Genomic DNA, 13,243 nt, shown 5'->3' with positions numbered 1-13,243 from the left:
GTGACTTTTTCAATAAAAATTCGGTGTTTTCAACCATAAATAACTCAAACAGTATTGACTTTCCAAAAAAACTCTATAAAACAAAAGTTGCTTAGAATTTAATCATCTATCGATTCCCGTGATTATTTTGAGCAAATGAATTTCCACCACGGGAAGGGGTAATAACCACCTCTGGGGCGGAAGCACACATCGGTGTTATATATGTTTTGTTATTTAAGCCCTTTCCCATCAACTCACCAAATTTCAAATGAACCCTGTCCAGTCTAACAAAATTGGGAAGTAAATAGCCCAGTGACTGGAGTAAGACATGGATGTGCGCAGTGGATGTCGCGGTCGCGGTTGAGGTTTACATCGATGATAGGCAGAACATACAGAAGATACCTTCCTTTCAGTGTTCGTTGTGGTTTCTGAGGTTACTGACATGTCTTCCGAGAAAGTTAGCTTTTTTACATTATAAAATTATGTACATGAGCAACCGTAGTGACGACAGAGAATGTATGTCTTCAAGTAAAAAGTAGTAGATCATTTTTAATTCTTATAATCGCCAGCTTTCGGCTCAACCCATAAATAAAAAAGGCAGTATATAGGAGAATGCCATTACCTATTTAAAGAGCTTAAGAAACATCACTCAGACATATTTTATGCTTATATGAGAATAAGTCTGTAATTTAACTTAAGTTAATTCTTAAACTTGCAATTTCCCACGCGATCAACAGCCTGATCGCGATGTAAAACAAACTATTTTTTTTGGCTTTAAACCGCGACGATAGGTCACGAGGGTCAACGGGTGAAACATCCTTGGTATGTGCGATCTCATAAGAAAATGAAGGTTTGTTTTAAAATCGATGTATCGACCGCGACCTCCATCGTACACATCCATGTATCTTCGGTATGTTCGTACCCTTAGAGTTCAGTAAAGTAAAATTTCTGTTTTGTGTGAAAGATTAAATGTTCGATATATTATGTATTCGATTTATTTCCCCCAACATAATTAAATAAATATCAAGTTAACAATACTTAACTTAAATGCCAATTAAAATAATCTTGTGAATTAAACATTATTGTCGCCTCTTTCCATTTGGAAATCATTAATTTGTCAAACCTTAGACTTCAGTTTTACCAAATCGTATGCTAAGTTCTACCCCAATCCTCTCATTAAATTGTTTTCAAGGATTGTAGTGCCTCAGGAAATAAACTAAGAAGTACGGATACTTATCAAATATATTAATTCCTTCATTTTGTCTTGACTGCCATTCCATTTCTTGTTCTGTGTCCCTAATCTTTAACCGCTCTTATTTGTCAGAGCGGAACTCCGAGCCAGGAGCGTAGGCTGTTTTGTTGGAAGGTCGGATATTTTGAATGTCAAGTTTGATATAATGTTGATTATACTTGTTATATCAGATTTCAGTAATATAATTCGAAATGTTTTAGATGTGGCATTTGAATTACAATTTATATATCTAATGAAAGCTCTAGATATAATGGAAGCTCTGAACGTCATAAACATAGGGGCAAATAGTTTGACACAAGTTTTATTAACTTTAAACGAATGGATTTTAGCAAAATTACAATTTTCCGACAATGTTGAGAAACCACAGTCTCAGACTCGTCTTATTTATGTTATCAAAATTTTTATAGAAATTTCGTGTTTTTGTGCAAAATTAATCTCATATTTTCATTAAAAAATACTGAAGTTTACAGTAAATTCTGAAAAAACTTGTAACAATATAACTGCGAAAACATATAATATAAAAAAATCGATGAATCCTTAACAGACTAGACGAACATAGACTAAGTTTAAGGAAAAATCAAACCTCATCAGCCTTATTCACACACCAATGTATCGAGTGATCAGAAAAAGAAGCACAAGGAAGCCTCTACAATATTGATGACTCCTTAATTTTTTATAGAACATGGAAATATCTGTTAAAAAAGCAATATCGAAATTGACACATTGAAGAAGAGATCACACCTAGAAATCTGAACGGCACCCTTTCTGCCAAAATATGTAAATGTATTTTAACAATTGTTCAAGATTTCATCATTCATGTTCAGTGTAGTAATTCGATAGAAAAGTATTAAGTCACCTAGCCGTCGTTTTCTTGCTGTAATTGTATCCACTGTATCAATATTTTAATTATAGTGAAACAAGCTATGTTTTTGAACTTGCCAAGAAGCGATTTAGCTTTTACAAATTTATAAATAACGTGTCGTAACCCAAATTAAATTACTTTTCCAATATTCACAGCTAATGACGCTTCTAGGATAATTTATCAATTTTTAAATTACTATTAGATGTCGTCAGTTACAAAGTAAGTTTTATATCTATCTGTATTTTCCCCTCATCCTGAGGTGGTCTAAGAACACATTTAATATCACCCTTTTACATTGGTCCTTCGAGCAAAAACAACCAAAACAACATAATCAGCGTGGTGAGTCATCTAGCTAACAAAAAACATTCAAGAAGAGATGAGCCACCTACAGCGGCCTATCCAACATATATATTCTGTCTTTTTATGTTGTCTTCTAGACCCCATATCTAGGATTTCTAAACAAAATTGTATTATTTATTTGATGTAGTAATCATGTGCTAAAACTATCTGGTCATCCGCAAAGCACAGAGTCTATATCATATTGTTATCTAGGAGTAATATCTATTTCTACATTTCTCCTTTTAAAACTTTAATACTTGTTCCAGATATATTTGAAAGAAGATTAAACTCATTTATCTGTTGCTAAATCATGACAAAGGTACCTTTCTAACCCATTAATGCCCACCGTATTTTATGTAATACGCGAGACACTGCTACATATTTCGCCATCTACTAGTTAGAAAAAAAAGTATAAATTAGCTGTTTTCCCAATATAGGTTACAGAGTAGATGATAGAAGGTAACTGTTTATCATAAAATGAGAAATTTATAACCGCTTGGCGGTGAAGAGTGATTAGTTTTGCGCCAAGTTTTCTTAGGTTATATTATAGTACACCGTTTTCATTTTAGCAGAGTTTGTATGACTTTCTTGGCTTATTTTGAAAAATCTTTTGTACTGTTCAACTAGAAAGGCTTCTAAATATCGAATAGTGATATAAATAGTATTGAAATTTATACTGGTGAGTATTTTGAAGATCTTTGATTCTTGCGTATGATATATAATACGCTGGGCACTTATGGTAACTAATCAATATTGTTTCTGTTTTAGAAAAAAATGACGAAAAAATATGATCCTAATAATCCCAAAGATGCAGATGAATTGTTGAAAATATATGAGAGTTTAGAAGATGACGATACTTTGGCTAAGGAAATTGACCAGTGTGATGAAGTTCAACTCACGTTGTATTATCCAAATGATGGAAATGATTCTGACAGAGACGATGCCGGAAGTGATGAGGAAGACCAGTTCAATTACACTTTTGAAAGTATTGGCCGAGGTACACTGTCTCAAAGCATGGAAATTACAGCTGTTTCTCGAAAAAATACAGCAATTGAAAAAACAGTGATGTCAAATACAACTGTGGCTAAAACTCACGAATCAGGTAAGAAAAGAAAAAGGGAGGTTGCAGAAATTTCACAAACTTCTGAAAAGAGAAAAAAATCTATGAAAAGAATAGATCGTAAGTGGGAAGAAAAAGAACTAGAGAAAGGAGCCATAAATGATGTTTTCAAAAACAATATAGAACCCCATATACTAAATGAATGGAGACAACAAAATTTGAAGCCAATCGATGTGTTTAAATTATTCTTTGATAAAAAATTTATGGACTATCTTTGCAAAGAAACGGTAAAGTATGCTTCACAAAAATCCTGCCCTTTCTCTTTGTCCGTTGATGATTTATATAAATACTTCGGCATCCTTATTCTCTCTGGATACCATCCACTGCCTTCTAGAAGAATGTATTGGGAATGTCGAGGGGACTCCCACTCACATCTAGTAAGTAATACTATGAGTCGAAACAGATTTGAACAGATTCATAGATTTTTACACTTTAACGATAATACGTTGTACCAACAAACCAATAAAGCATTCAAAGTTCAACCCCTAATTGACCATCTAAATGAACGTTTTCATCATTACCTCCAGCCAGTGAACGGAAGTTTCTCAGTGGACGAAGCGATGGAGCCGTATTATGGCATCATTCAATGAAGCAGTTTATCCGAGGAAAACCCATCCGCTATACTGGAAGTGGAGATAAATTACAGGGCAACTCATTAGGAAGTTCCGTAACCGAAAAGCTGTGTATAGGGTTTTTACCACAAGAATCTGTTATATATATTGATAATTTTTTTACATCTTTAACTTTACTGACAAACTTGAGAGATGAAAAGATACACTGTATCGGCACAATAAGAAAAGACAGAATTGAAAAAGCCCCACTCAAAGAAGTAAAAAAAGAAATTCGTGGAACTTCCCACGCTCTATATAGCGAAGAACATCAGCTCACTCTTGTTCGCTGGAATGACAATAAAGAAGTTACTATGGCAACTAATATTTCAACTCCAGAAATATTTACTATAGGAAACTGTAACAGATGGTCCAGAAAAGACAGAAAAATTATAGCGGTCCCTCAACCAAACGTTGTGCAAATGTATAACAAGGGAATGGGTGGTGTAGACTTATTCGATAAGCTAAGAGGTTTATATATGATTCGAATTCGATCCAAAAAATGGTATTGGGCGATATTTAGATTTTGCTTGAATGAGGCAATAGTCAACATGTGGCTTCTTTACCGCAACATTGAGGCAATTTCTTTATTAGAATTTTACAGACGAATTGTGGGGGCCCTGCTGACAGCTCCAGATATTCCAACACCACGTGGAGTACGTCCAAAATCTTCAAAACATGTTGCTGATGAAATTCGTTTGGATAATGTGGGTCATTTGGTGGACAAAATTGAAAAACAACGAAGATGCGGCAAATGTGGCAAGTGTACCAAATATCGATGCATTAAATGTAATGTAGGACTTCATCCCGAGAAATGTTTTGTCAAATAGCACACGTTGTAAATATTTTAAAATAAAACATATCTTATGAAATATTGTGTCCTTCATTGCCCAGCGTATGATATATCATACGTCAAAAAAAAGACAGTTACAAAGAAAAAAAAAACGTAAATTTTGCACATTTCTATTAAAAACAACCTCTCTTTATTTCATTCTAAAGTTTTGATTCAATTTTGATAAAAATTTAATTTTGGGCATTAATGGGTTTTAATGTCGGTAAAGAGATTTCTCCATACCTTTTACTAATTGTTACTAATTCCCTAATTTCGTTTTTAATGTTTTTTGAACTTACCTATTTACTTTTAAAGCTCAAAAGAATCCACTACTGTTCCTTGTATTACAATAATTCCTGATTGAATAAGTATATTTCATACTTAATTTTACATGACCACTTATCATTTCTTTGTTTTCCTATCCAATTTCTTTCTTTTTTATTTTACAGATTAATTTAAATTTTCTTTTCTTTAATATTTCCCTCGATTGCTTTTGCTTATTAACCAAATATATTTGCTTAAAACCAAATCTGTATTTCAAGCTGTACAAAGCTTTAATTAAAGTTTACTCAATTTTTTAGATACATTTGTTTTATCAGACATTTTGTTTTATTAACAGACCCAGAAATTGCGGTACGCTTCTGACTTTTACGGTTCTTGTTTGTTGTAGCGTGGGGGCCTGACAACTCGAGAAAGATTAATTTCTTGAAATCCAATATTGTCGTGTGTTTGGGCGAATTTCGCATGTTTCACTTTTACAAATTAGTATGTTGTTATTATTCCAACTTTATTATATTTAATATTCGAATTAAGCATAAACACAAAGAAAAACAGCTTTTAATTCGAATTCACTAGGACAAAAACAATTTTTTGAGGTAACTTTGAACTTATCGATCTTTAGAAGATAAGATTAATAATTTAACAGCAGATTAAAAAACACATATATCACAGAAAGTGATGGAGTCGAAGAAAGCTGGGCAAAAATTAAGTCTAATATCTTAGCCTCGGCCAAGGAAGTTCTTGGTGAAAGAAATATAAATAAAATAAATCGGCCTCCAGGCGAGGAACTCCATAGTGTTGTACAGAAGTGAAGGAAAAGTGTAAAGAAAAGAAAAAAGCTTACCTGAAATACATGTCAACCAAAACACAAAAGGCATACCATAATTACAAGACAATTAGAAACGAAACATATGCACTTGTAAGAAAAATTAAAAATGATCACTGGGAACGCTTGTCGAAAGAAATAGAACATGATTTTAACGGTCTGCAAAAGGAAATATGGCGCTTCATAAGAGGTCAAAGAACGGAGGTAAAGGAACTAATAGAACCAAAACACATAGAAAAGGATACGTGGATTGACTGCCTAAAAAAGCTCTATGTAGAGGAAGAACAAACGACGCTAGAAATGGAAACACCAGAAATGACCACAAATAAAGAACTAATATAAATATACAGGAAGAACAGAAAAGCAGCACAGGTAAAGACGGGATACCAAACGAGTTACTGAAATATTGTGGAGCAGCAATGACAGAAAAATTAACAACATTAATTAATAAAATTATACAATACAATAAAATACCGGAAGAATGGAGAAAGTCTTATTTACCGATTTGCACCCTATCACATAATTTACTCACTGCATATTAAAATCATCCTCACCTTCTCTATCATCGCTATCACTTTCATTACTGTCAGTGTCAACCGTCATATTTATTACCACAGGATCAATATCGTCCATCAACTCGTTAATAACCCAAAATTTTTGTTCTTCCTTAATAGCAAGTTTACATTAGTTTTTCCAGTTTTTGACTGTTACTATGATGTATGTTTTTGATGTAACTCACAATGGTATGGAGGTAGTCTCAGAATGGCAACATATTTCTCTTTGCACATCTTTCTCTTTTACATTTTATGTAATTTTCTTTGTATGTGTTTACGACTTCCATGAGCTCTGATTTTAAATAATCTTCAAAAATGATATCTTTCTCCAGCAACCATGAATTAATTTGATCTTTATTGAAGGCTTGTGTCGGAATCACTTCTTCTCTCCTCGAATGGTACGAAGCGTTGTGTATTTTATGTGTTTTCCTTAAACCATTGTTCAAATATAGGACCATCCATCTCATCAAAAAGCAGCACCTTCTACAAAACCCAATTCGCAACCCGCATGCACTACAAAAATTGGGGGCCTCGTTGTGTCGGCTGTTTTAGGCCTGTTGACAACCTTTTAACAAACGCATCCCTGGTTGAAGCCACTGAGAGGTCCTTCCATTCTTTGGAAACACTATGTTCAACATTCATCCAAGTTTCGTCCAAACAAACGACGATGAATCCTTGAGAACGAAATTTTTTTATCTTACGCAAATACTGATGCCTCTATTTTAGAATATCGGGCCGTTCAGTCATTCTTGACTTTACTCTTCGTTTGCAAAAAACAAAGTTCAGTTCATGGAGTATTCTCCACATTATCGTGCGTGACATGTTTGCTAAATCTTTGGTCTTTTTTAACCAGTGCAAAAACTTTGTTCAATGTCGGCGGTAAATTTTTAAAGAAAAAACTATGCACGATGGCACGTAGTCGTATATAAACTACTGCATCGTAAGTGAACTTTGTGCTGTTCACTCTACTTTTGATATGTTTGCTTGTTTTTTTTTTATGAGCCTTAGTCCTCCTTCAGCCGCTTTTTTGCATATTTTAGAAATAGTACTAAAACTTACTCCCGTCATAGCACTTACGTTATCGGTTTCTAATACTTTCACCACTTCATAAATTTAGATGATAATTAAATACATCTAAAACAATTTGTTTTGCACGGATGTCCAAGATATTCCCTTGGATTAATTTTTGAATTTTCATTTTCAATTAAAATTTAACTGTAAAGTCAGGATAACTACTAAATAACCACAAAGCCTTATTATCATTATGTAGTCAGAGAAAGACATAAAATTGCTGACATACGCACACCGTATTATTTTAAGTTACAATTAGTAATAAGATATATGCCTTTCACCGGATAGCTGGACAACCACGCTACACAAAGTGGTCCGTTTAATTGCTTATCTTTAAAAGCGCAAAATGTATGATTTAGATAAGCAATATTTTCTACTGATTTCCATGATTCATGGCATATGGTATTCTCACCGAAAAACAAATAAACTGTTGTTACTATAATTAAAATAATTATTATTTTAATTAAAATAATAATTTATTTAATTAAAATCATTTTCCTTACTTTTCATCTCTTCTTTCGAATGGGCACTTTTGGGTACGAAAACTGCACTCTTCACTTTTAAAACGTATTATGTTTTTTGTTGATAGGACACTCTAATCAAAAGATATCGAATTTTTACCGTCGAGTTGATACAAATTTTATGTAAAAAATTGATTTCGCGTGCGTAACTGACATTCAAAATCGCCGGTCGCTTCAAGCATTATTTCTGAGAGAAAAGTTCATTATACAGAAAAGGTGCTAATTTTTGTTAACATTTTTGTTAAAAATTATCTCAGCTACATTTCTTGTTTGAAACATATTTTTCTACCGCGTACAAATTCTTGGTAAATGAATTGTTTCCGTTCCCCCCTTCTACGATGGGGGTTTAGAGGGAAATTCATGGGTAGGAGTAGTGAACTTTTTTGCATCTTTTTGGGGTCCCAAAATTGACATTCTCAGCTTGAAAATTCAGCTTGCTCGTCTCGTTTTTATTAACTTAAAAACATTCTATCGTGTTCAGTTAAAATAGGTAGTGCATCTCCTCTACAACAAATTAGGAACTTACTCAACCAACTCCGGCTGAGTGTGGGATCCTCTATTTTGCTCAAGTAAAATAAACAAAATTTATTATCCCTTAGTTTGATTAGAGTAGCATTTTTTATTTATTAGTACAAACACAATTAAAATCATTGTTTAAAGTAGTTAACACAAAGCGTTTCAAAACTTACTGTTACAACATAGGACAATCCATCCCAAGTCATTCTAGCTACGGAGTCTTTTCGTCTTATGGAAGGTTCAGTTCGAACAGGTTCGGGAGGCACCGTGGTTGAATCTGGGATATCCGATGGACCAGGTAGTACATCGGGTCTTTCCGTCGTCAGCTGACCGGATCCTATCTGTGATGGAGGAGGCGCCGCCTCGGAGTGAGTGCGTCGATGGTGTTGCGAAAAACGGCTGATACTCGGCGTACAATATTCTTCTTTTAAAGGACCCATTGTTCTGGAGAAAAACATTACGTTTTAGTTAAATTAAAATAATAAAACTAAATTAAAACTTTTAATGTAACAACCAAGATATTAGCTCAATATACGACTTCTCTGAGAATTAGATTGTTACCTCAATTGCATGTTGTTAAGCTACAGGCCTGTAGTTCTGAATGAGTTTATATAAGAGACTAAATTCTATTTTATGCATATTAAAGGTTTTTTTGGTAGATCGGTTCTTTGTAACATAATATTTGTACATTGTAGTTGTAATAAATCAGTTAATATAACGAAAGGCTTTTTAAAATAGAAAAACTGTTTAAAACTAAGAAAAAATTTGATTTGAAGATGCTCAGCTAAAGAAACACGATGATTGTCTTTTCTATAAAGCACACAATATCGCATACACAGAATTTAACAATAACAAAAAAATTTTTAGAACTGTAAGGTCTCTTTAGCAACAGAAGACCATACAACATTTAGGAAGTGGTAAAAAAAACCGACTACTGGAAGATTCAATGACCTTGTTAATATTCGACTTACGTTATATGATACAATAAAAAAATATAGGAAATTGGTAAGAGACGTAAATAAGTTAAAAAACAGCAATATTTAAAATATTCACAAAGAAAAACAAATAGGATTATAATAGCAGATCACTCAATATGTAAAAAATAATTTGTAAAGTTGTGAAAAAGGAAGTAAAAAAGGTTAGCAATAAGTTAAAAGAAGTAGAAAATATAAAACAGAACGATTAAAAAGACTAATGTGCGAAAGAAACATAACTAATATTTTGTTAATAATTGCTACAAATGCTAAAATACTGAGTCGCAGAACAAGTAGAACAAACGTAACTAATATCTTGCTTATAATTACTATAAATACTAAAATACTAAGGCATCAAGAACACATTTCTTGACATGAAATGAATTAAAAACCAGATCCATTGGGATAAAGAAGAAGATGAAAGCCGACAAAGATACAGAGGAATATATAAAATTAATTGGGATATATAATTAAGAAACTAAATTCCGAGATAGAAAACTCTGGAATAAAATTTCTACAGCACCTCCTACTGCACTTTCTAAGAGGCATCCCAAACCATAATAAATAAAAAAAGACGGGCAATTCACTTTGTCATTATCATTATCATCATCAGCATCAACATGTATGCATCCACTACTAGACATAGGTCTCCCTCAGCTCTTTCCATCTGTCTCTGTCTTGTGTGGCTTGCATCCAGTTACTGCAGGTCATCAGTTCATCTGGTTGGTGGTCGTCCTCTGGTCCGTAGTGCTTCTTGTGTTGGTCTGTACATCGGTTGTCTGATAACCTGGTAACGTGTCCTGCCCAATTCCATAGAACGCGATTTTTTCGATTGCGTTGTATGACGTATTTCTTCGTTTGTGATTCAGTCTCTCAGAGATACACTCAACATCTGGTCCTCTATATCCTCTGAGGCACGCGAATCTTGTTCAATATCTTTTTTGTAAGTGTTAATGTTACCGATCCATAAGTGAGTACAGGCAACACACATTGGTCAAAGATTTTCTATTTGAGACATATGGGTAGGTCCTATTTAAATACATAGTTTAATTTATCACACGCTACCCAGGCTAATCTTATGCGACGTGCTCACATTATCTCTGCCCAACCGAATTTCACGTCCTCAGTACTTATACGATGCCGTTTAGTACGATCTCCAAGGAAGCGTAATATACTTTTTCAGACATTATCATTGCATGATTCATACGATCGGCTATAAGGAGGATGTAATTTGCAAATCTCAAATGACTGAGCTTATCTTCGTTTATGTTGATACCATGCTAGTTCAGATCTGCTTTCTTACAAGTATGTTCTAACAGCTTCGTGAATAACTTTGGAGAGACGGTGTCTCCTTGCCGTACTCCTCGCTGTATACAGACTGTTTTCATATATACTTAGTACCACTTTAAATAGATGTATACATATTGGCTTACATATATCATCTATTTCAGCCTTTAGTTTCTTGAGGGCCTGATGATGCTGTATAACTTGTAAACAGCGAAACCGATTGCCCAATCTTTCTCTTAATAAATACCTAAAACTAAACACGGATTGTGAGTATAAGACCTTTCTTACCTAATATTCATGAATATGTGCTCACATCAGCAACCTTTTCATCTTTTCTCCATCAATAGTAACTGTTTGCTTATTAGTTTTTGTAACTCTTTTTAATATCAGTCTTATTTTTCCTACTAAAATACTGTGATCTGCACTTGGATATGTCTTGACTGCTAATACTTATAATACTGAATTTCTGTTTCTTTTATTTATACATATGAAGTCTATTTGGTTACGATCCACACGTTCAGGTGTATCTGCTGCGATCTCTAGGTCTAAAGATGATGCTTTGGAAGTTTAAAAATTGTGTTTGTTATTACTAGTTGCTTTTCTACACAAAAATATGACAAATATCTCGTCTTTCATTTCGTATTCTCAGACCATATTTTCCTATGATATCTTCCTGTTCTTCTTCACTAATCTTCGCATTAAAATCATTCGCTTTTTCTAGATCATGATAGAATTTTTCAATTTTTTCTTCTTGATAATCTTGTGTGACAAGCATATGTGCATATGCTTGTCATATATTCACATACTGTTTTTCTTTGTATTTGTAACATTAGTCTCCTGTTTGAGAATAGGACTACTTTTTGTACAGCTTTATCTGCATCCTTCGTTACAATTATCGCTACACAATTTTGGTGTTTGAACTGTCTTTTCCTAGATAGTATACAATATGATCGTCTATAGTTACTTTCCAGACCCTAGTCATCTTATTTCATTAGTCTCATATTTTAAGTATACTTATATTTAGGCGCTTCATTTCTTTTATGGTTTTTGTGAACCTTTCCTGGTTCGTACATGCTTCTTACATTCAATGTTCCTATTTTTCTTTTATCAGAAAATGTATTCATGCTTCTAGCTGATCGGTAGATTCTTAGTACCCCTGCTCCATTTAAGGAGCACCTGTACTCGGGGCCGTTGTATTTATCAGCCATTTCCATTATTGTTTCTTGGGAAAGTTAGTATCTAGGTGATTTCCCGTTGCTTTCCTAGAGATAGAAGAAATACGTTGATATCTTACAATGGCTAGATCAGCAACTGCCAAACTTACTAAAATCTGGAAAGACATTGAAAACATCAAATGGTATGAGCACTTATCTTTCTTATTGCTACCTTCTTCTTTTTCCTATGCCGTCCCCATTAACGGAGGATGGCGACCACATTTCTCTGTCTTTTGCAACGTGGAATAATTCGTCTATAGTCATGTTTGTCCAGTCTCGAATATTTCGTAGCCATGACTTCCTCTTTCTACATATTCCCTTTTTGCCATCGACTCTACCCTGCATGATGACCTGTAGAAAACTATATTTATCATTCCTCAGTATGTGTCCAAGGAATGCAGTCTTGCGTACTTTTATTGTTTTGGTATTTATCGCTACCTACGCTGAGAAATTTGGACCATCAAATAGTCGGACTCACAACGTATAACACCTTTGAAAGGTGGGCTTATCGTAAAATGATATGCATATCCTGAACATCACACCGCACAAATATTTCAATAATAACAGCACTCGACATTATCACTAAGTTTACCACAATTATCAACCCAAATAGAGATTGGTGGTTAAAGAAAAAGTAGGTAATAAAAGATCGCCACTTTCATGGTTAGACCACATAAAGGGTACCACCGGTTACTCTCTCTCTCTCTCTTTCTCTCTCTCTCTCTCAGGCAGCATACCACACGCAGGAGAGAGAAAAATGGATAGGAACCATACGTCGAATACCATAACGTCACAACATGCTTATGAAGGATAAACATAATTCTTTTAATACCAAAATTATATTTTTACGTGAAATTCAAAACTCAAAATTATTGAAAATATTTTTCATTCAAGTTTGAACACACACTAACTATTCTTTGCAATAAACAAAACAACACCCTTTGCAGCATTTTCAGTGTTAACAGTTGTAAATTGGTGATAAATAAAAATGCCATACAAAAGATACTGA

At 33.8% G+C, this 13,243-nt stretch overlaps 1 protein-coding gene across 3 annotated transcripts in view; it reads right to left on the bottom strand.

Annotated features, from left to right (window-relative positions):
- The window catches only part of rho-5 (rhomboid-5), a 693,122-nt gene that overhangs the window by 83,549 nt on the left and 596,330 nt on the right, over nucleotides 1-13,243 (bottom strand). For all 3 annotated transcript variants that reach the window (XM_072526724.1, XM_072526726.1, XM_072526725.1), the window contains one exon: nucleotides 8,933-9,203. In XM_072526724.1, coding sequence (XP_072382825.1) covers nucleotides 8,933-9,203 — 271 coding nt within the window. The remainder of the gene's footprint in view (nucleotides 1-8,932; nucleotides 9,204-13,243) is intronic.

The sequence above is a fragment of the Diabrotica undecimpunctata genome, chromosome 3 (assembly GCF_040954645.1).
Source record: "Diabrotica undecimpunctata isolate CICGRU chromosome 3, icDiaUnde3, whole genome shotgun sequence".
Taxonomy (NCBI): domain Eukaryota; kingdom Metazoa; phylum Arthropoda; class Insecta; order Coleoptera; family Chrysomelidae; genus Diabrotica; species Diabrotica undecimpunctata.
Note: the sequence above shows the minus strand (reverse complement) of the source record. Positions and strands in the feature narration are given on the sequence as shown.